This window comes from Nylanderia fulva, unplaced genomic scaffold (assembly GCF_048542155.1).
Source record: "Nylanderia fulva isolate GAGA-0341 unplaced genomic scaffold, ASM4854215v1 Scaffold8, whole genome shotgun sequence".
In the NCBI taxonomy this organism is placed as follows: domain Eukaryota; kingdom Metazoa; phylum Arthropoda; class Insecta; order Hymenoptera; family Formicidae; genus Nylanderia; species Nylanderia fulva.
In genome coordinates, this window is record NW_028190916.1 from 6,018,784 (window position 1) to 6,040,199 (window position 21,416).

General features: G+C 37.0%; 1 protein-coding gene across 1 annotated transcript; it reads left to right on the forward strand.

The window, feature by feature from the left end:
• Positions 1–5,779: 5,779 nt before the first annotated feature.
• On the forward strand, positions 5,780–19,769 carry Msx (homeobox protein Msx). Its single transcript, XM_029316205.2, has 3 exons — positions 5,780–8,229; positions 15,519–15,715; positions 18,165–19,769. The coding sequence occupies exons 1-3, from the start codon at positions 7,188–7,190 to the stop codon at positions 18,408–18,410; spliced, it is 1,485 nt and encodes a 494-aa protein (XP_029172038.2). The 5' UTR covers positions 5,780–7,187; the 3' UTR covers positions 18,411–19,769.
• Positions 19,770–21,416: the final 1,647 nt, after the last annotated feature.

The window sequence follows — 21,416 nt, forward strand, 5'->3', positions numbered from 1 at the left end:
TTTAGTTCGAACTCAAATTTATTTCTGATATAAAAGTGTAAATGTTTGCGCATCTGACAATTAAATAAAATATTTATTTTACCTTCAGTTATCTTTATCTCGATACATAAAACTATCTTCCTTCGATGAAAGTAAATATATATCATAAAAAAAATTTCGACTTTAAATGAGGTGTACAATGTATGATAAAATATATACTTGCAGAAAACATCATTAATAAAACTAATTATAATATTATAGGAAAGTTAGATTTTTAAAAATAAAACTGACGTTTCATATGGACAACTCTATAGTAAAATTTTATTTTAAAAATCAAATTCTTTGCCGGCACTTCGGGCTTTGTAAATGTATTTCCACGTCAGTTCGTGGATTCGCTTCCACATCGTGAAGCAAATATTTTCTTTCAAGACGATTCGGCATTAATGCCGAGTATTAAAGGTCGCGAGAGCGAGCAGGCGACAAGAGAGCATTAGTGCCGGCTTATTAGGCTCGCGAAAAATGGTGGAACGTCTTTTCCTCGGCAGGTGATGGCATAATACGGCCGCGGCATCGCCACCTTCGTGGCAGCTAATTCCACATTAACTGCACTCTCTAAATCTCTGTCAACGCGTCTCTAGGGCGGCCTCGACAAAAGCCGACGAGATTCGATTCTCGGTGGCGAACACACAACACACACGCACCCGCACTCACACATACATATACTCTCGCGCTTATTCGCATCCGGAGTCGATTTCAAAATGACTACTTACTGCTTTCTCAGGAGCACCGAAACGGCATCGGTAGACGGCACAAGAGGGGAGTTATTCGACCATGAAACGCCAAACTAAACGGCGCTTTGGGCGCCCAGATATGAAGCTCGAACCCCTAGGTGAGTGTGAGTTCTGCGTATGCGTTGCATTCACACATTCCCGCGCACAAAACGGGATCGTACCATCCCTCGGAATAAACTCAAATGAGATTATGGAAAGTATACATAATGAGAGATGCTCAGGGATACTTAGAAAGTAAAGAAGATAATAGAATCAAAAGCAGTAATTAATTTTTAATGAAGCAAACTTAATTTGGCGATGGAAAGTATTGCACATTAATGCACAGTTTTGTGATTTGTGACAGGGAATTATTAAAAGATACAAAGATGAGCAATATAAGCTACATAATATTAAGGCGAGCAAGTTGTATCGCATAATCATGAAGGAATTAGTTTTTCGAATTATTTATGAATTAAAATCTTTTGTCTTTTAACCATCTATCTTGATTTAAAAAAAAAAAAAAATGAAAATATCTAATATAATTTTCTGTTATTCATGCAATGTTGAGGGTTGTAATTTCGAAGTGCCGGTACGTATATAATAGAATCAAAAGCAGTAATTAATTTTTAATGAAGCAAACTTAATTTGGCGATGGAAGTATTGCACATTAATGCACAGTTTTGTGATTTGTGACAGGGAATTATTAAAAGATACAAAGATGAGCAATATAAGCTAATATTAAGGCGAGCAAGTTGTATCGCATAATCATGAAGGAATTAGTTTTTCGAATTATTTATGAATTAAAATCTTTTGTCTTTTAACCATCTATCTTGATTTAAAAAAAAAAAAAAATGAAAATATCTAATATAATTTTCTGTTATTCATGCAATGTTGAGGGTTGTAATTTCGAAGTGCCGGTACGTATATAATAGAATCAAAAGCTGTAATTAATTTTTAATGAAGCAAACTTAATTTGGCGATGAAAGTATCTCACATTAATGCACAGTTTTGTGATTTGTGACAGGGAATTATTAAAAGATACAAAGATGAGCAATATTAAGGCGAGCAAGTTGTATCGCATAATCATGAAGGAATAGTTTTTTGAATTATTTATGAATTAAAATCTTTTGTCTTTTAACCATCTATCTTGATTAAAAAAAAAAAAAATGAAAATATCTAATATAATTTTCTGTTATTCATGCAATGTTGAGGGTTGTAATTTCGAAGTGCCGGTACGTATATAAGTGCACAGATATCGCGTATTTATACCGGCGTACGTGGAACATCACAAAAAGGGCATAATGGAGCCTGTATAGTCAGATAGATGTACATAACGAGGCCACAAGAGGGGTGGAGTAAGGTACGAGGAGACAGGGTGGCGTGCGGAGGTTGTCGAGATATAAATGGCGGGGAGGAGAGATCAGAGAGGGTTGTTCCCCTCATCCAGAACGCATCTGCCCCATTATGCTGCCCCGGGGCACTCTCGAGACCATTAATCCTCACTAAACGACAGCCATTTTGTACCTAAACTGGATTGCCGACTCACTAACTGGTTTTGAGGACGCTTAATAGACTACTCGGTGCTCCTATTATGGCGATCGCGCGTCCACGCTGTATTTCGGTGTCGTTTATTCCCCGTTAATGTGCAAATCGTCCGGGACACATCCCCTCTTGCGCGCGCGCAAACGCATGCATTTTGCTCGTCACGGTGCTGGTAATTTACAAAAGCAGACAGACAAATATATATATATATATATATATATATATATATATGTGTGTGATTTGTGACAGGTAATTATTAAAAGATACAAAAATGAGCAATATAAGCTAATATTAAGGCGAGCAAGTTATATCGCATAATCATGAAGGAATTAGTTTTTTGAATTATTTATGAATTAAAATATATATATATTTATTATAGTTTTTTGAATTATTTATGAATTAAAATATATATATATACATAAAATAGAGAGAAAAGAGAAAGAAAAACACAACAAATATTTATGTCTTATTATAATATTTAATCATCGATTTTTAAAAACATTTATTTTTAATTGTCATATAATTTTGTATAAAATTAAATCTTTTTCGTTTACTTATATAACTTCAAGTGCAATACATATCTAAAAAAATTATTGGATTTAAAAACTCGTGTATTAATATTATTTTGTAGAATAAGGTTGTCTGTGCTATCATATTTATAATATTGAAATTCCAAATGACGTACTTAATATTATATGTATAATAATTTTTTTTTCTTTTAGTAATTTTAATAAACTTCATAATTTCGAATAATCTGAATTGAATTGTACACTAAATTAAAAAATAAATTAACTGTTATGTAAGGGTATGTAATACATTAAAATTAAATTTTAAACTCGTGATAGTTTACCAAAACTAAATCGCTTGCCGTTTAAACTATCTCAGCTGTTCTATCGTCTAATTAGCGTCAACACTTCGGTGCAACGGCGCGTCTTAATTGACTCCGCAATTCTATTTCACATCGTGTTTAAACATTCTCGCAGGTGTGATAAAACGTTCAGGGCGAGAAAAATGACAATAGCTTGATGGCAAAAGCATTTCGACGGAAACGTCAACAGTCACAGCCGGCGAACTATTTGTTAGTCTTTTTAGTTTTGAAATCGGATCTAGATTTTCAAGAAAAGCGAGTCCAAATCTCCAAGATAATCGAGTTCATCCTGTCGATCATTCTTCTGCGTCTCCACGGGATGTTGTTCACACCGAAGGTTGTCACTTGTCATTATTGTCGTCACGATATTCGCCAATCGGATTAGTGATCCGGATTATTCACCCGATAATAAAGTATCGCTGGTCAAGTTGGTCGACGAACCGACATTGTCGCGATTGTGTAGATTGAACGTATTGTACTAGAGTAGTAGTACTAGGTGAGAGTTTGGACAGACAAGGTTGATTAATCCTGTCCCACCGAGGTAGAGAATTTCGCGTAAGGCTAACATATACAATATTCCTGAGAAGAGCAATTCGAGTGATGAACACAATAAAATTTAGAAATTTATTTTTTTCAAATTGTTTAATTTTATGTCGAATAATAAATGATATTCGTAAGGGTAGTTTTTACTGTTGAATAGATTACGGCATGTGATCTCTTATTTTTCACTTTCAAACATAATTATATTGATATTTAAAAATCTCTGCAAAATTTTCTTATAATATAATTGTAGAAAGTTTATTCTAATTTAATGTCTCCTTATATTGATCTTTAATAAAAAATTTGTTTGTTAAATACGTCACCACGCAACTCGAAGGAGAACATCGTAAAGAGCATCATAAGACACAACGAGAACACGTATACGGGTTGCCCAAGGCCTTCTTAGCCCTATTCGCAACTGGCAAACAGCAAAAACCCCTATGCTTGACGGCTCAATTCTCTCTTTCTCCTTTCTCCCGCCTTCTGATACACCTCTTTCCTCGCGAGGATCGCGCGTGTGTGTTGCGGGTGCTTCCCCACCTTCGCTGCATTACTGTGCTCCCTTCTTTTGGACCGGAGATTCAATATGCCGGCTCTGTGAACGGAACGTTAGCAAGAAGTGGATTGGAGCAATCCACCCCTTTTATCAAAGAAAGTATCCTATGAATATTTTTTCTTTTTTAATCGTTATTTTTATAATTGTTTACGCACAGAACAAGGGATAAGTTAATGATGTAACGTATCAGGAAAGACAATTTACTTCCCCATAAATAATTAGAGAAATATTTGTATATCTTGAGCAGCGCATATTCGAAATCAACTCCTGTTTCTCGATATATTTACTACCCCATAAATAATTACAGAAATATTTGTATATCTTGAGCAGCGCATATTCGAAATCAACCTCTGTTTCTCGATATATTTACTACCCCATAAATAATTACAGAAATATTTGTATATCTTGAGCAGCGCATTTTCGAAATCAACCCCTGTTTCTCGATATATTTACTATCCCATAAATAATTACAGAAATATTTGTATATCTTGAGCGGCACATTTTCGAAATCAACCCCTGTTTCTCGATATATTTACTACCCCATAAATAATTACAGAAATATTTATATATCTTGTGCGGCACATTTTCGAAATCAATTTTTGTTTCTCGATACGTTTACTACCCCATAAATAATTAGCGCAATATTTGAATATATCTTGAGCAGCGCATTTTTGAAATCAACCCCTGCTTCTCGATATTCCCCCATATTATGTTACGAGAGCAAAAATGTGTATAGACAATCAAAGAGCGGACTGTCAAAATGAAATTCTCCAGTCACATGTTTTGGCACGCCGGCCAATCTCGCTGATAGGTAAATATGATCGACGTCGAGGTCGTGCATATCACCATTATCGTAAATCCTAGATTAGCCTTTACTCGCGCTCTCGCGAAAGCTAAACGAGAGGAACCGTGCGCGATCCTGGTAGTCGAATAAACGCGAGAGGGTTGCCGTTCTCCCAGCATGCGCTCAGCATGCACACAGCCACGTGCACCCGTATTGCCAATCAATTCGCGCATTGCGCGCCCGGGAATTAGACAATTAGGAGTCGTCACGTTCCGCTCGGTCCCGCGCCATGTCCCACCACGTCCACCACGTTCCACATCGACCGTACTCGGTTCCCCACCACCTGGAGACTTCCTCGAAGAGAGAGCTGATGTCGGGGTGATGTGTGTAACCAGCTCCATCTAGCGGCTTCGGCAAACCGGAAGAAGAAGGGGCACCCCCTTTGGCTTCCGATTCATCCCGTTGGTCGCTATTGGTCCGCGTTCAACCAAGAAGAACGCCCACTCGCAAAACACCCGAGATGTGCGTCGGCTCGCACGTATTGGTCGAGACCAGACCGCGGTACCGGTTCTGCAAACGTTGCGGGGGCGGCGACGACACCGCGACACCGAGAACGAGAAAAGAAAGGGAGTGAGCGAGCGAGATGACGGGAGCGAGAGAGAGACAGAGTGAGAAAGGGGGAGAATGGGCCCCGGCAGGGCTCTCCGCCGCGAGTGCAGCCGAGCTGGTAATCAGTGCCGTTTCCGCGGCAGTGGCGGTCACCACGCGGCAGATTACACAGATTACACCCGATTACATTTGTACTCCATCAGCACTGACGGTCATCGTTTCTTTTCCGGGAAGATCACCGGTACTATCCCGCCTTATCCCTTCTTCCGTCGTGTGACATAAGCTGGAGTACGTGTTTGACCGTCCTGGTGAACCGTCGCGAAGTCCGATCGTCGACGTCGTCGGTGTACGAAGAGTCCGAATTTTGACAGAAAAGTCAAGAGTGCCGAAGGAGAACTCGAGATCGTATATGTCGGACGACGCCGGGCGTTCAATACTCTCGAATGCGTGGAAGAATATGTTGATGCCAGCGACGGCCGACGGATCTCTCGATTAACGTTGAAAATCAATGTTTCATTCTTCTTGAGACCTAAAGCTTCCAAAGATCTAGTTCGTCGATTATTAATAATGACATTATTATCCAAGAATGACATTTAAAATCTAATGGTGAAATAGACGACGGAGCATCAAGTGCATCGTATGTACATATCACATCACGAAGAAGCTGAATTTAGAACAAGAAAATACAATGCTAGAAAATATCTTTTGCGGGATATAGGCGCACAAAAAAATAATAATCACTCACATTTGTATAATAGAAATATATATATATATATGATGACAGAAACTGTCAACGTAAAATCGACGATATTGTCCACGCAATATAATTTTTAATAAAAACGAATAATGCGCGGCGCAGATTTGATCCTGCATATTTCATTTAAGAAGTGTGATTCAAATGTTTGTATACAGTCTCATTAAGCGCTGCCTGAGAAAAGACCGTAAAGTATCGTGAAAAGAAAGTTGCTGTATACGAATTATCGGCTAAAGATCGGTCGGGATGCGAAAGATATAAAAGTTAAGGGACAAGAAGAGTTGGGTCATCATGTTGATATCTTAAAAACACTCTTCTGACTTTAATGGGGGAATCCGCTCGTGTCGGCTGGGTCATTCCGCGGCGATGCGGCGGATTCCAAGAATAACGGAGCATGGGACTTGTTGAGGCGACGGACTGTATCTAGAGAGCATCTTCGAAGCATTACTCGAAGAGATTCGTCCAGGAATCGCGATGTAACTGATCGTCGCCCGAAAGTGCCGCGTGACTCGATCGCGTCAACACACCATCGTTCTTTAACAGTCATACGTGAAAAAAGGAAACTAATGCAGCGATCATCAGCTGACACTTGGGATCGCGTCGCTTATTGTTTCGAGTTCTGCTAGAGGTTGCGATGTAATGGACTTTACAGCATGGAACTTAGACAGCGGTCGGACGTTCTTTTTAACTGCGTCTTCGAATGACTTCGGAGTGTAGCTGCAATAAAATCGCGGATAGTAGCGAGACGTAAAATCTCGAAGAAACCGGTGCGCGTTAGAATCGGCATGAGTAACGGCGAAGGCGTGGTAACGGGTCCGGGTTCCGGCAACGATCGTCTGTGCGAGGACGTCGACATGGCTACTCCGACGTCAGCATCCTCGAATCTGAAACCGCGAAGTGGCAAGATCAGCTTCAGTGTCGACGCCCTGCTGAGCGGCACGAAGAAAAGTGCCATCAGCGGCGGCGCCTTCGCGGCTAGGCGAGAGAACGATGACAGGATGGACGCGGAGAAGAGTCTCGAGATGGAGAGTAGATATCGTGAGCTGCTGATGGAGCAGCAGAGGCTTCAGAGCAGAGAATTGCTCGCCAGGCTGAGCCCACACGGGCTTGCCGGCTTCGGCAATCATCATCATCATCATCATCATCATCATCATCATCCGAGCAGACTCGATCAGGATCACGCGCCCGCTCGTCACGAGATGCTCACGGTGAAAGATTTCTCTAGAACAAGCCATGACAAGTCGTCCTCGCCCATCAGGATAGATCAGGAGATCCCGAAGGACCGCGACGATCATCGACTGACGACCAGCTCGCCGAGCGCGATCGGCGAAACGATGCTCCAGCGAGAACAGGAGCGTATTCAGGAGGACGACGAGAGGATCGACAGGATCACCAATCCGAGATCCGTGTCGCCTGCGAGCAGACGGGAGATCCTGGACGATCGTAGCGACTCCGAAGCGAATCGCTCGCTGGAAGGTGACCGAACGACGGATCATCTGGACCTCGAGGATCATGAAATAAGAAGCGTCGGCCAGTCCGAGGATCTGAACGTGATGGATTCGGATTGCGAGCTGGAGAGGGATCTCGAGGCCGGTCAAGAGAAGGAGGAGAAGTCCAGTCCGGTAGTGCCTCAGCCGATTCATCCCGGAGTGCAAAGGCCCTCGCAAGGGCCGCCATATCTCGCCGGAGCACCCGGTGCTCCCGGCTGGAACCCCGCGGGATTTCCACATTCTCTGGCGGGGTTCGCGTGGCTACCCCCACCCCCACATCCGCACAATCCTCATGGACATCTTTACACGCCGCACGGCGGGCCTACTAGTCCGAACGGTAAGTCTAGTACCTACCTAGTAATTCGATACTCATTCGTTATTCGACTGTCGTATTTTAAATTATGCGAAATTTCATTTTTGTTTTTTATGCTAAAATGAAAAATTTACATTTTTATATTTATGTGATTTATATGATAATGATATCGCTATAAATTTTAAACAAATGTTTCTCAAATATCTTTCGGAGGAAATAGGAATATGTTGAATCGCAATTGTCATTTAATTAAAATTGTGTGTCTTATTTTAATATCTTAATAACCATCCGTATACAAAGAGAAATATTCTCTGAAATAAAAACAAACTTAACTTAAAAAAATGTCATTCTTGGAAAAGAATGCGAGCAGTAATTTCACTATATTTTTCTTTTCTTTACCTTCAGACCGTACGATTACATTGTCGGTGATTAGACGGAGAACGCAGACTCTTATGGAGAATGTATGACACGCATAGAGAGTCATAATGTTCTGTGATAATGTCATGAGTCACGCGAATAAGCGGATATTATCGGTCTTATGTGCTAAAAAATTCGTACTCTACTTTACCTTTATTACACACGCGATTAAAGCTTAAATCTGAGAAAAATTTCAGATTTTAAAACTAGCATCGCGCATAATATCATGACAAGATATCTTTGCCTTAGCAGATGATTTTTCGAGCGGAAAGATTTAATGAGAATAATGTCGCAAGATTAATGATAAAATATTAGAATTCTAGCACGTGGCACAATAAATAAATATTTAATGGGTAATACTTGGGTTTTATATTTAAATTCATTATCATATGTTATGGTATTTAAGAACCTACCTGTATATTTTATATTATTATGTATTATATAATCTTGTCAATTTTAATTCAATCTAAACTTTGATTAAATTACTGATTATAATTGTTATAATCTTTATTTCTCTCACTTAGAATTTTTAATTTGGAATAATTTGTTTCTGCGAATATATAATTATTATATCCTATAATCATTAATAAATAAACGTTAATTAGTTAACTATTAAATTTTTATATAATGTTTATATATAATTATGAATAAACTTTTGTATTAATAACTATTAATTTATTCTCAAATGATTATATTGTCTAATTTTTGAGCCACTCGAAATTACTTCATTTTATGTGATATTTTCTCGAAGCTACTTTTCATCAAGTAAAAATATTGTCAAATACTTTCTCTAATATCACTATTTAACATTGTCTCTGAACAGAAATTACCGTGAGTATATATACGTTGGCTATTGATTTCAAGAACTATTAGAATTTTAATATCATTCACTTATCGAGTATAGTTACACGCGTGCAGCCATCGAAGTCGCGATTTTCCTTCTACTCGTTGACGTCGACAGGGTTGCAACTCGGTCATTAAGGCCTCACACTGACTTTCCTGATTCTATTCCACAAATGTCACGCGGAACTCGAGTCTCTACGGCTTGCAACCGGCTCCTGAAACCGATCGCGTACGATCGGTGCGGAAAGTTCGGTATACGATTGTGCGTCGGACTCGATCGTCGTACATCTAGGCTATTAGGACGCACGATCAGCGACGAGAGATATTTTTCGTCTCTTTTGGTGCGATGTAAAAATGACGGTGTAACAATGCAAACGAAAAATTGATCGCGTAGATAAAGTTCGATGTCTAATGAGGGAAGGAGAAACCGTGAAAGCAACTGCAGCGTGATTCTTGAGGCAAATACAAAAATGATCAGACATACAGATACAGATCTTGTTTCATGATCGGCGAATATATGGATTGTAATTGGCTAATAAATCGAAGGAAGGAAAGTCGTAGCCGCGTAGGTTTCAAGTCGTGATAATTAGACGCCGTTTATATTAAACGTTGTGCTACCTATCGAAACACACTTCATTGATAAGTAACTTATGATAACTCGAACGAGAGAAATTAGTTGCGATTTATTAATTACTGATTGCGAGGCTGCTCGCTCTTTTTTCTTATCAATTGTAGTAATTGTTCAAAAAAGCTCTAATATTGCGGTAAGCAAAATATATTACATGAATTGAAGAAAATATATACACTATAGAGCTGAGTTGTATTTGTTCAATACGAAATTATGACAAGATGTATTAGTTTATTTGTCTAAGATCTCGAGATGTTTATGAATCAAGACACAATATCAATTATGATGACAATGTTTGAACCGTAAATTACTTATCCATATTAATTATTTCTTTGAGCCACAGTTATTATCATTTGTCCAAGCAAATGGAAGATTCCTTTAACGGAGAAAGACGTTGAAGTGCAAAGACTCGTGTCCTCGTGTAAGCAAAGGACTCATGAACATTACTACATGACAAAATCCTTCCCTAATGGACAATTAAAGTAATACCTCATTAAGGTGTAACCGACACCTTCTGCGCAACGAGCTGCATCTTGGCTCTCTTCAAAGTACTCTGCCTCGAGTATTCGAGTACTCACGAGACTGCAAAAGGACAAGAGTGCTCCTCGTGCCTAGCTTCGCTACTCGCGCGTCAACTCTTATGCTCGCCGAGAGAGCTCGTAATGGTTTTAGAGATTTCTTTCTCGGAAACAGCGTGAATTCCTCATTACGCGCGGATATAATCTCTCTTGCGGTAACTTCGAGATTCGCGACGTTATTTACAACTACGATTTTTAACGAGGATCGTCTTCGAAGAATAAACCACTATAGCTGCATCTTCAAAAGTCCTTTCTGATCCTTTTCTATCGTAATTCATTTCTGCGAAGCTTCTTTTATAATTGCCAAATTAATAGAATTCATCATAAACATTATTATAACGAAAGAGAATTATTAAATAGATTTAGGAAAATTTAAATAGCATGAAGTTTTTACGTTTTTTAAAGTGACATGATTAAAATTATTGCACACCACTTGATGTAAAGCAACATAACATCGAAAAAGAGAAAACATTGAAAAAACACACAAGCATAGAACTGATATAAACGTCGAAAAAGAGAAAACATTGAAAAAACACACAAGCATAGAACTGATATAAACATATAAAAGCAACTGTTGTTTGCATTACCTCAGCTTCTAAAATGGCATAATTGAAAATAACGCTTATAATACTCGAGAGTAGCAACATAGATATTAATTAGAGGAAGGAAAAATATTGGAAAAATCTCTCGCAATTAATAAGAGTACAATTAATATAAATAACTACTAAAACTTTTTTATCGTTCAAAACTTTGAATTATTAAATAGATCGCGTTTACATAATTTACAACTACAACAAAATTAAGATTTTTTAAAATATTTAATATAAAGGAACAAAATTGAAGAATGAGAAGATTTTTCAAAAAATTATTTGAGGAAAAACACAATTGAAACACTCTTTTTCTTTCTGTGATGTAAACATATAAGGGTATTACACGCTGTGCTCTCTCGCACAGAAGGAAAGGGAGAAAGAGTGTCTTATTCTGCAGATGTTACTGACAGAAAATGGAAAGTTGACGAAGGTGGATCAGCCCGCGCGCTAACCGAGATCGCGAACAGTTCGACATGATAGAGTCATACATAACTCACAACATCCATAATGCATTCAAGAGAGATAAAAACTGCTCTTGTTAAGGTGGCCTGTTAGGTTTAGTATAGCGCAGCTTCAGCTTCCTGCGCGACTTCTTGACGAAGTTTTTTTAACGACAAACCATTCGCTTTTCGGTCTTCCGATCTCGCCTCTATGCCTTTTCTCTTACGATTTGTCTTCCTCGTCTTTTTTTCACTGCTGTGATGCACGACACCAATTACCAGCACTCAAAACGGAAGCCGAAGCAACCCGGTACGCGTCATTATTGTTCTTACTCACGATTATTGCATTTGCAACATTGTTGCTTTTGCTCCGAGATGATTGTTCGCTTATAGGGAACTCGGCTAATTATGACGTCTCTCGTTAGTCTTCGGTATTTTTTACCAAAAATTTTAAGCGACGCGAATCAGCTTTTAACCACCGAAGAATGATCATATATCATCTACGATATTTTACAAAGAAATTTAGAACCAGTTGTAATAATAATTTTTACAAGTAATATTTCTATATTATTTTTCGAGTCACACTTCGCTCATGATGATTAAACAGAAAAAAGTTTGTTAATCAGTTTTCACTAGTCCTCTAACAATGATTAGCGCGATTATGATACGCGAGGCTCTCATAAAGTTGATAATGCCCGAGTCTGGACGACGGCTTTCGAAAATTATGAATACGAACATCATTTATAACGCTCGAACGTCGCTGCTCGTACGCATTTATCTGGATTGCACGCGCAAGAATGAATTAACGACGCCCGCCCCGCGTCCAATGATGTTCTACAAAGTATTTTGGACGATTCATCATTCCGTGGACGTAATTACCCGCCTCAGTCGTTCCAACGATGTTGCTGGCCGCGCGGTCTTTCCTCGGCATCTCCAAAAACCCCAGCATCCGTTGACGAAACTAATGTAATTATCTTTGGAAATTTTGTATAAATATTCGCGTAATTTTTTTTTTTTTTTAATATTTAATGGCTCGGTATTTTTTACTAATTTTAACAAAATCAAGTTTTTTGCATTATATAATATAAATAATATTGTATACATTATAGTGAATTTAAAATTTATAATTCTGATACAGCAACTTGTGCCGTTCAATTATACAAAGTCTGTATACATTTTTAATTAGGCTGAACGCGGTTGATATTTTATCTCAACAATTTGAGGCAATCTTTATCGTTGCATTTGATTACCCCAAAAAATGTACAACGTAGAGTCGAAGGAATACGAATCGTATAACTATTAGCCAATTATAGCGGTCATTATAGCCGACGTACTTATTCCCGTGCGTGTTTCAGCGATCGGGTAATTAACAGAAATTAATTAGCAGTCAAGAAGAACATATTGATCGTTTACATGCGCGGCATGGCTAACTTTGGCGAGCGACATGAAATGGCTATGTTACCGTGTGAATGGAAGGGACGTCGACGTAACGACAGATTGTCTGGTTGAGCGCAGATTTGCGGGTATCTTCTTACGTATTTTCTTTTGTAAACTCAAACACACATTAGGGATACTTTACGCAAGCGCGCGGACGCAAATGGAACGGGCTGCCACATTGTCAATTGTTTAATATTTTCACATTTTTACACAGAAACAATTTTCTCTTACCACAATAAAAATATTAATATCTACCACAATAAGATATAAAATATACTCGATTAATTTTACTATGTACTTATTTTAATATTTTTTATTGTGGTAAATATTAATCAGAGAAACTCTTATAAAATTCTTCCAACACCATATTGTCCCACGATTACCATAATTTTCAGGGTAAATTCTAAAAGAAAATTCTCTCCGTGATATAAATGTAGAACAAATTTATATTTATACGTAGAATACTTTTATATCTCACATTGTGTTTTCTCATGCAACAATATTATTCACTGAATATTATATATGAATTCATATAATATTTTATATGTTATATATTATTTTTCCATACATGTTTGATACTTGAATAAAACATCTCTTTTTCACGGTAAGATAAATAACATTGTAATTCTAAAGTTGTAATTAATTAGTTGAGCGACTTGAAATAGTAATTCCTGACACCCTTATATTAGCTCGAGCATGAAGTGTCACTAGAAAAGGCAATAAAATTCCATTAGTAGAATATTTAGTACAAAAGATCGCGTCGTGTGATGTTGTCACGGTCCATATACGTTGTTCTCGAAGGAAGAAAGCGGTGTGAGCAGATCCTGCTACCTTCGATCCGTCTGAATAAGTATTTAATTAGCAGAAATTAATTAGCCTCCAGGGAGAACATATTGATCGGTTACGTGCGTCAAGCCGCCTGCCTCTCCCAACACACGCGAAACGAGCGGTGCAGCAAACGCGAATGGAAGACGTAATACCGGTGTCTCGACTGATCAGGTCGACAATGCCGGCGGCCCGTGCCTTTTTTGTACACGAGCGATCGTTAATTAGCGCGCGGAATCCACGCGTGTCCTCCTCGTCGTCGTGAAATCGTCATCGTTCCCGTCGAGCTGGATGTCGAAAAACACTTTTTCACGGTGCCACAACATGCGGCCGTACAAAATCAAGCGATGTAACCGCGCATCTAGCTGACGTAGCTTCGCTTCCATCGAGATATCAATTACTCATACTCTTATAATATGAGATGCTTATTCCGAATGTGTCGGAGAGTAGAATTATGGGGATTGGAAATAATATTTCTAATTGCAGAACGCGCACGCGTTAAAAGGATTTATTAGCAACTGTGATTCTTAACGCGTCAATAGCGTTCGTTTGGTCAATTGTGCGTGGTTCTTCAAATATGTCATATTGGATATTAATGATTATAGTCTGACAGAAAAATGTTGGTAGCGTAATAATATATTATAAGCCTTTATTGTTATACTCACTTTGTGGATAATTATTACATTATTTTTAGCTTTTGGAAAATGAATTTATATAAATGAAACGAAGGAGAATGTGCGAACTGCTGCCAATGTATAATTACATTATCGTGAAAAAGTGGCAAGATTTTATGCAGTATCAGTTAATTGCACGCGTCATAAACAACGACGGTCGATGATAATCATGCATGCCGGATGCACGAGACTGGGACGATAGGTCGATGATAATTAGGCGCCGTTTGCTCTGAACATTCAAGCGCAATTGGTTTTTTATGATTTAATTTGCACCCTCGTCGTGAGACCGTAATCGCTTCATCTCGCGAAACCTATGAAAAGCATTTTACCTAATCGTTGTCGTAAATTAACAACCAACGTTGCACATTCAACGTTTATTATCACTCGATAAGTGCACGAAGATGGTGGACTGACATTTTAATAGTAAACGAATACAAATATCCGCGGATGTCGTTATTATCATTTTTCTGATTCTCTCTCTTTCTCTCTAATGATGCATAAATAGCAAAGTAATATACGGCAGAGTAATGTTATTTTAATCCATCTCTTTTTGTACTTTTTCACATCGCAAATACCGGCTCAATCTACTAAAAATGAGCGAGATTTAAACCATGATATATATATATGTATATATCGAGTAATTTTCTAATAAAAATTTTCCATTATTTTTATAAAATAAATTAAACTCCTCTCCCGCTTAATTGAGAAATATTTTATATTATCAAATATTTACTTTACGGTATGGATAGATTTTTATTAAATCTTTATATTTGAATCAAAATTTTTCCGCGGATGTTTTTTTCATTCGATGACAGTATAAGTAAATTTTATTGTATAAAGATAGGAAGCCCTATTTAAACACATCTCTCCTTTGGTTTCAGGGGACTTAAGACTGCCGGGACCTGGACCAGGTCCGGTCAGATGCACCCTCAGAAAGCACAAGCCAAACCGAAAGCCAAGAACGCCCTTCACGACGCAGCAGCTGTTATCGCTCGAGAAAAAGTTTCGCGAGAAACAGTACCTGACGATAGCCGAAAGGGCAGAATTCTCATCGTCCCTTCACCTTACGGAAACACAGGTGAGACATGAAAGCAATTAATTCTTTTGGCCCTGAAGAAGTCTCATTTTACGTATAATGATATTTCGGAGAAATATATTTAAAACGTTCGCTAAGAAAAAGATGAACAATCATGACGTTCATGCGAGTTTATTTGACACCAAAAGCCGCAAGTAAATTAGCTTAGGACAGTTAATTACATATAATATTAAGCGTACGAAAAAATATATATTTGCTCTTATATATATATATATATATATATCCGACATATATTATAATATAAATCGAGTAAAAAGACAATGCGCACATGTATTGACACATTTCAAATTGATATTAAATATCGATTGATATATTAAAACGGAACATATTCTTCGATTGTCAAGTGTGCAATTAATAAAAATCGATGCAATTCATTAAGTATATTGATTTTATTAAATATTGAATATTTTAGTGAGACGAGTTTGCTTTCAAAGCTAAAAAAATGCAATTTTTCCAGTTAATATTTATATGTCTTTATACACACATCTGAGAAAAATAAGTTGCAAATTTTTTACATAGATATACATATATTTTATTCATTATTTTCTGTATTTTTTTTTTACTATCGTCCTTTTTTGCCATATGTGCAACAGACTACGTTATCGCACGTTATTAGCGTGCTAAGATACACTTTACGCGTTCATTACAATGCATCAGTCGAAATGAAGCTACATCGCATTCATTTGCTTAGATAAGCTACGATTACCTCGCCATCTCCTCGTGTCGCTTAAGCCGCTATAAACCGTTCCTTCGACTGTGCTCTCTCCTCTCATTATTCACCTCGGACAAAGAGGTATGTCTACAATTCAAATCGTGATATTCGCGGCGACATTCATCTCCATGGTCTTATGAAATAATTTATCACTTCGTGCGTGGTTATATGCGATTTTTATGAACAGAGCGATTTTTATGAAGAGAGAAGTTGACAGACGGTTGATACATTTCTATAGTAGCATTTATGGGAGACTTATCCTTTAAATTATGAATGATATAATTCGATATTATATTCTATTTTCATTCCTATAAGCCAAAATCTTTCACTTCTATTGGAGCTTGATGTGATATAAAGTTCATTTAATTCAAAAGCATCATAAAATTGAAAAGTTTTCTAGACTGAATATATTAGCAATATTTTTCTAAAACACACATCTGAATATATTAATTATCATATATTGGAGCTTTTTATGCGTGTTATATAGACAATGTGCGCTTATCGAGGCGCAAAATAATTTCATAATCTGAATATTGAAATCATCTGGTTTCTATACCTACATTTTTATAACGAAATACTGTAAATTAGTCGATTCAAAGTGACAGTTGCGCAAACGACGGAATCCGTAAACGGCTGTACAAATAATAATTAAACGCAATTTAACGTCAATTCGATTCGGTTGTATGCAAATTCGACTGTTACAACGCGTGTCTTATGACATCGAGAATTTCTCGATACTTCGATAATTTCTTGCCAGAAGTTTATGTTCTTCACTAACTACTTTGTGTCTAATGATGCTAACATGCTTTTTTGCGCAGGAATTTTTATTTACCGATTATCATGTCCACATATTGTAGGTTGCTCAGAGTGTTAATTATTAGATTATTCATTTTATTAATTACGTTCACAGATGGATAGATGTGTGTTGTTTGCCAATTATAAATCCCGTTAGTGTTAAACGCGACGTCGACTAATAATAGCGTAGCACTTATATAATGTTTGCAAAGTATATTGATACAACGCAACACATATAGTAGAATCTATGAATTCTCACATTACTTGATACCCATCAAGACGATATTTTCTTTGTAACTTAAACGACTTAAGGGAAGAAAATTCAGAAATTGCTCTGATTTTCGGAAACTATTTTTCATATAAAATTAATTTTCACATCATTTTTCATATCTAAAACCTTTAAAACAGTCATGGGAGACTTATCCTTTAAACTTATCATTTAAGTTATATACGAATAAATATAATTATATACTCGATATTATATTCTATTTTCATCCCTAGAAACCGAAATCTTTAATTTCTAACGGATCTTGATGTGATATAAATTCAAAAGCATCTTAAAATCGAAAAGTTCTCTAGAATATTATTAACAATATTTTTCTAAAAAAACCACATATCTGAGTATATTAATTATTATATAGAAGACTAGTTACGATAATAGTCATAACATATTACATAATGCTCTAACTTGTTATTAACTTAAATTCACTTTTATTTGGAAATATTGTCGAAACTGTAATATATATAATGCTCTGAAAATACTTAACATTTTTCTTTCACTATCAACGTCACAAAAATGTGAAATATTTAACAACTTATTTTGACACAATTGCATTTGAAGTGAAAGGCAGCAAATTCGGTTCATGTTCCGGTATCGACTTTATTCATTATCATCTCCACTCTATGAACACCGTTATGTTCCAGGTAAAGATCTGGTTTCAAAATCGAAGAGCTAAGGCGAAGAGGCTTCAGGAAGCGGAAATAGAGAAACTAAGACTATCCGCGAGACCCCTTCTGCATCCCAGTTTCGGGTCGGGACTTATGTTTTCTGGGGTGGGCCCGCCTGGTACCCCAGGAGTGCCTCCCTTCATTGCAGCTGCTATGGCTAGGCATACTCATGCCGCGGCGGCGGCGGCCATGTTCATGGGACCGCCGGGACACCGACCTTAATAATATACGTCGGAATATTATATACACGTGCGATTGAAAATCAATTCTTGACGCGTTCGCCTAAAGATTTGGCAACCTATTCGTAAAATAAGAACTCGATGGTGTAAGATCTGTGAGAGAACACGAGAGGGATCCAAAGATTAAGGATTTACAAGAGACAGAAACTGTTTCTCTGATTAATTCAAGAATACGAAAATCCAAAATTTAGTAACTTACAAATTTGCAAAGCCACAACTTTGCGAATTAACGAATGGGAAAAGTGAGGATGCAGATAAAGTTGGTGATCGAGGAACTGAAGAATTGCATTCTGAAGGAATTGAAGAAAGCAAGAATAATAATTTTAAAATTCGAGATTACAAGAACTCCAAAAATTCCAATCATTTAGCATTGAAAGTCGAAATTGCAATTAGCGTCAATTCAAAAATGTCTTATTTCTCTCTAAAGATAATCAACATATAAATAACTTAATTGTTTTTCAAAAATATTAAACCAAAAGTTTATCATTGAAACATTTCTACTTAAAAAATTTTCTAACTTAAAAAGAACATTATATTTTTTTGCTGAACGATGGAATATATCGGCGTCTCGAAAGACGCTCTAAGCTTTGATCTCAAAAGAAAATATGAGTGTATATAGTGTAAATAGATATGCGTTCGTACGGTAATTATGGGTGTACGTATGTATATACACACGTGTACAGGACGCTTCGATTACTCTCATTATCAGAAGGAGGAATCGAGAGGAGCGAGCGTTCGAGAGTTAGTTTAACGATTTGGACCGCGCTGGATCTAGCAAACATTCGTTTCAGGATTTGTTTTAAATATGGACCGGCTGAAAGTGCAGTGATGTAAACGAGGTACGTTTAAATAATTACGAGTCTGAGAGCATTGAAAAACTTTATTATTAAAGTCAAAATTTTCTCGTTAAAAATAATTTCACATTAAAAAAATATTTCCAAACAAATTTTGTTTATCATAAAACATCAAGTTGCTACATTTGAAATATATTTTCAAAAATTATATTAGGAATATTAGCGTGACGTTATTTTTCATAGCTATTATTAAATCAAGCAATGATTTTTCATTGGCAAATACCGCTTGCAATTCACTTAATCCTGATGTCTTTCAGACTTGTTGCATTTTTTCTACGTGAGAAAATGTGATGCAAGCATACGCAATTAAGTATCAGCTTGTATCAATTGTGTGAATCGAAGAAGAGATGGAATCGTTCGTAAGTAAATACTGAAGTTACGAATGTGGCACGGTTCTAGACGTACCTATATGCGCCTTGTATAAATGTAAGATGATAATTTATCCATGAAGGTATATTATAGCGAAATAAAAATGATTTCAGTATTTACGTTCCGCCGATTTTTCAATCCTTGAATATAAACTGTAATTTTTTTTTATTATTATACAGACAATCAATGTGTGGTATACGATAAAAAAGCAAGCTTTATTTTTTCAAATTCTCTTAAATATTGAAATTAATTAAATTTATTTAGATTACAATTTATATTTAAAAAACCGGATAAAGAGTAATAATTTTCTCGAAACTTTAGTCAAAAGAATTAACGCTACGAATAGACGTCCAGCAATTTTTCAACGTTGCAATTAACCAATTTGCAAATAATACAATGACCTAATTGACTAATAACTTCCGATCAAATGAAGCGTCCGTAGCATTGAGGCAAAGCAAAGCGAAAAAAAGGAAACTAACCACGATCGAATATATCGCACAGTCATCGACAGGTCGGCTTCATATATGGCAAGTAGTCGATCCAATGGTATAAGACGGCCGAAAGTGTCCGCCAGATAATTAGAAATATGTTAATCCACCGTGGTTGCTAATTGGTTTTTGACTAAATTTTTAATTAAGTCTTAAGCCTGGGCGGCGCGCTGATTTATCGAAGAGAGGAGACCCGCGGCTAATTATAAAATATATACATATATATATATATATATATATATAGAGAGAGAGAGAGAGAGAGAGAGAGAGAGAGAAAAGGCACCCCAACACACACGCATATCTACGACGGCCGCTCATTTGTCGTTATCATATTTGTGCATGTCTTGGCTGTGTGCACCTGTCTCACTTTACAGTGTATGGCCATATATATGTAATGTAGGAGCTTGCAACATTTTTTTTGCCAACGCGCGACTTTCCAAGAGATCATCTCGATAATTGCTGTATTAATTTGGCATTTTATTGAACTCGCAACATTCGAAGGCGTCATCGATTCGCGATGCAGAGTTCACCAATATTACAGGATATTTAAGTGGATAGAGTGATTTAAAAGTAAATTAATAATTGCATTCGATTATTTTTTATACTTTTACGAGCTTAGCTTGAAAATTGCTTTTATTTAGCACTAAAAATGAGAAGATTTAACAAGTATATGAATGAGTCTAATTACTTGAAAATTTCCATCGCAATTCTTGCTCGTCTTTATGACAATAATTTTTGTGGTATGCCATTTAAGTGCATAAAATGAAAAAAACAAGTTTCGAATAATATAGCAAATTATCTAGAAAAAGAATAAATAATCATTTGCATGGCATCTGTAGATCTCTTCAAATCTTGAGATCATAAAATTATCATTTAATTAACGAACCGAATCTTTCTTAATGCCATCAAATTAGAGATTGAATATGCAACAAGGACATCAGAAATCAATTGCGTCACGTGCGACAAGTGGCAAAGCGCAAAGAGATCCTTTAAGAGCGACGATTCATCGTTAAAGGCTTTACAAACAGGCGCCAGATATTCACTACCCGTGTAAATCGGAAGCTGTTCGGGGATTCCTGGTTCCCACTCTCCCACCCTGTTTGTGTTCTCCAAAGCCAGCCAACCGCCTCCGCTTCTCGGCACGACCTCAGAGAGTCGGCGCTCCCATATAGATGAAATTTATGTACCGAGCCGGCCGATTCTACGCATACGGCCACATTGAGCGCTGACAATTAATTAAAGAATAATTTCTTGTCTTCGCGATACGCGGAGGAGCGT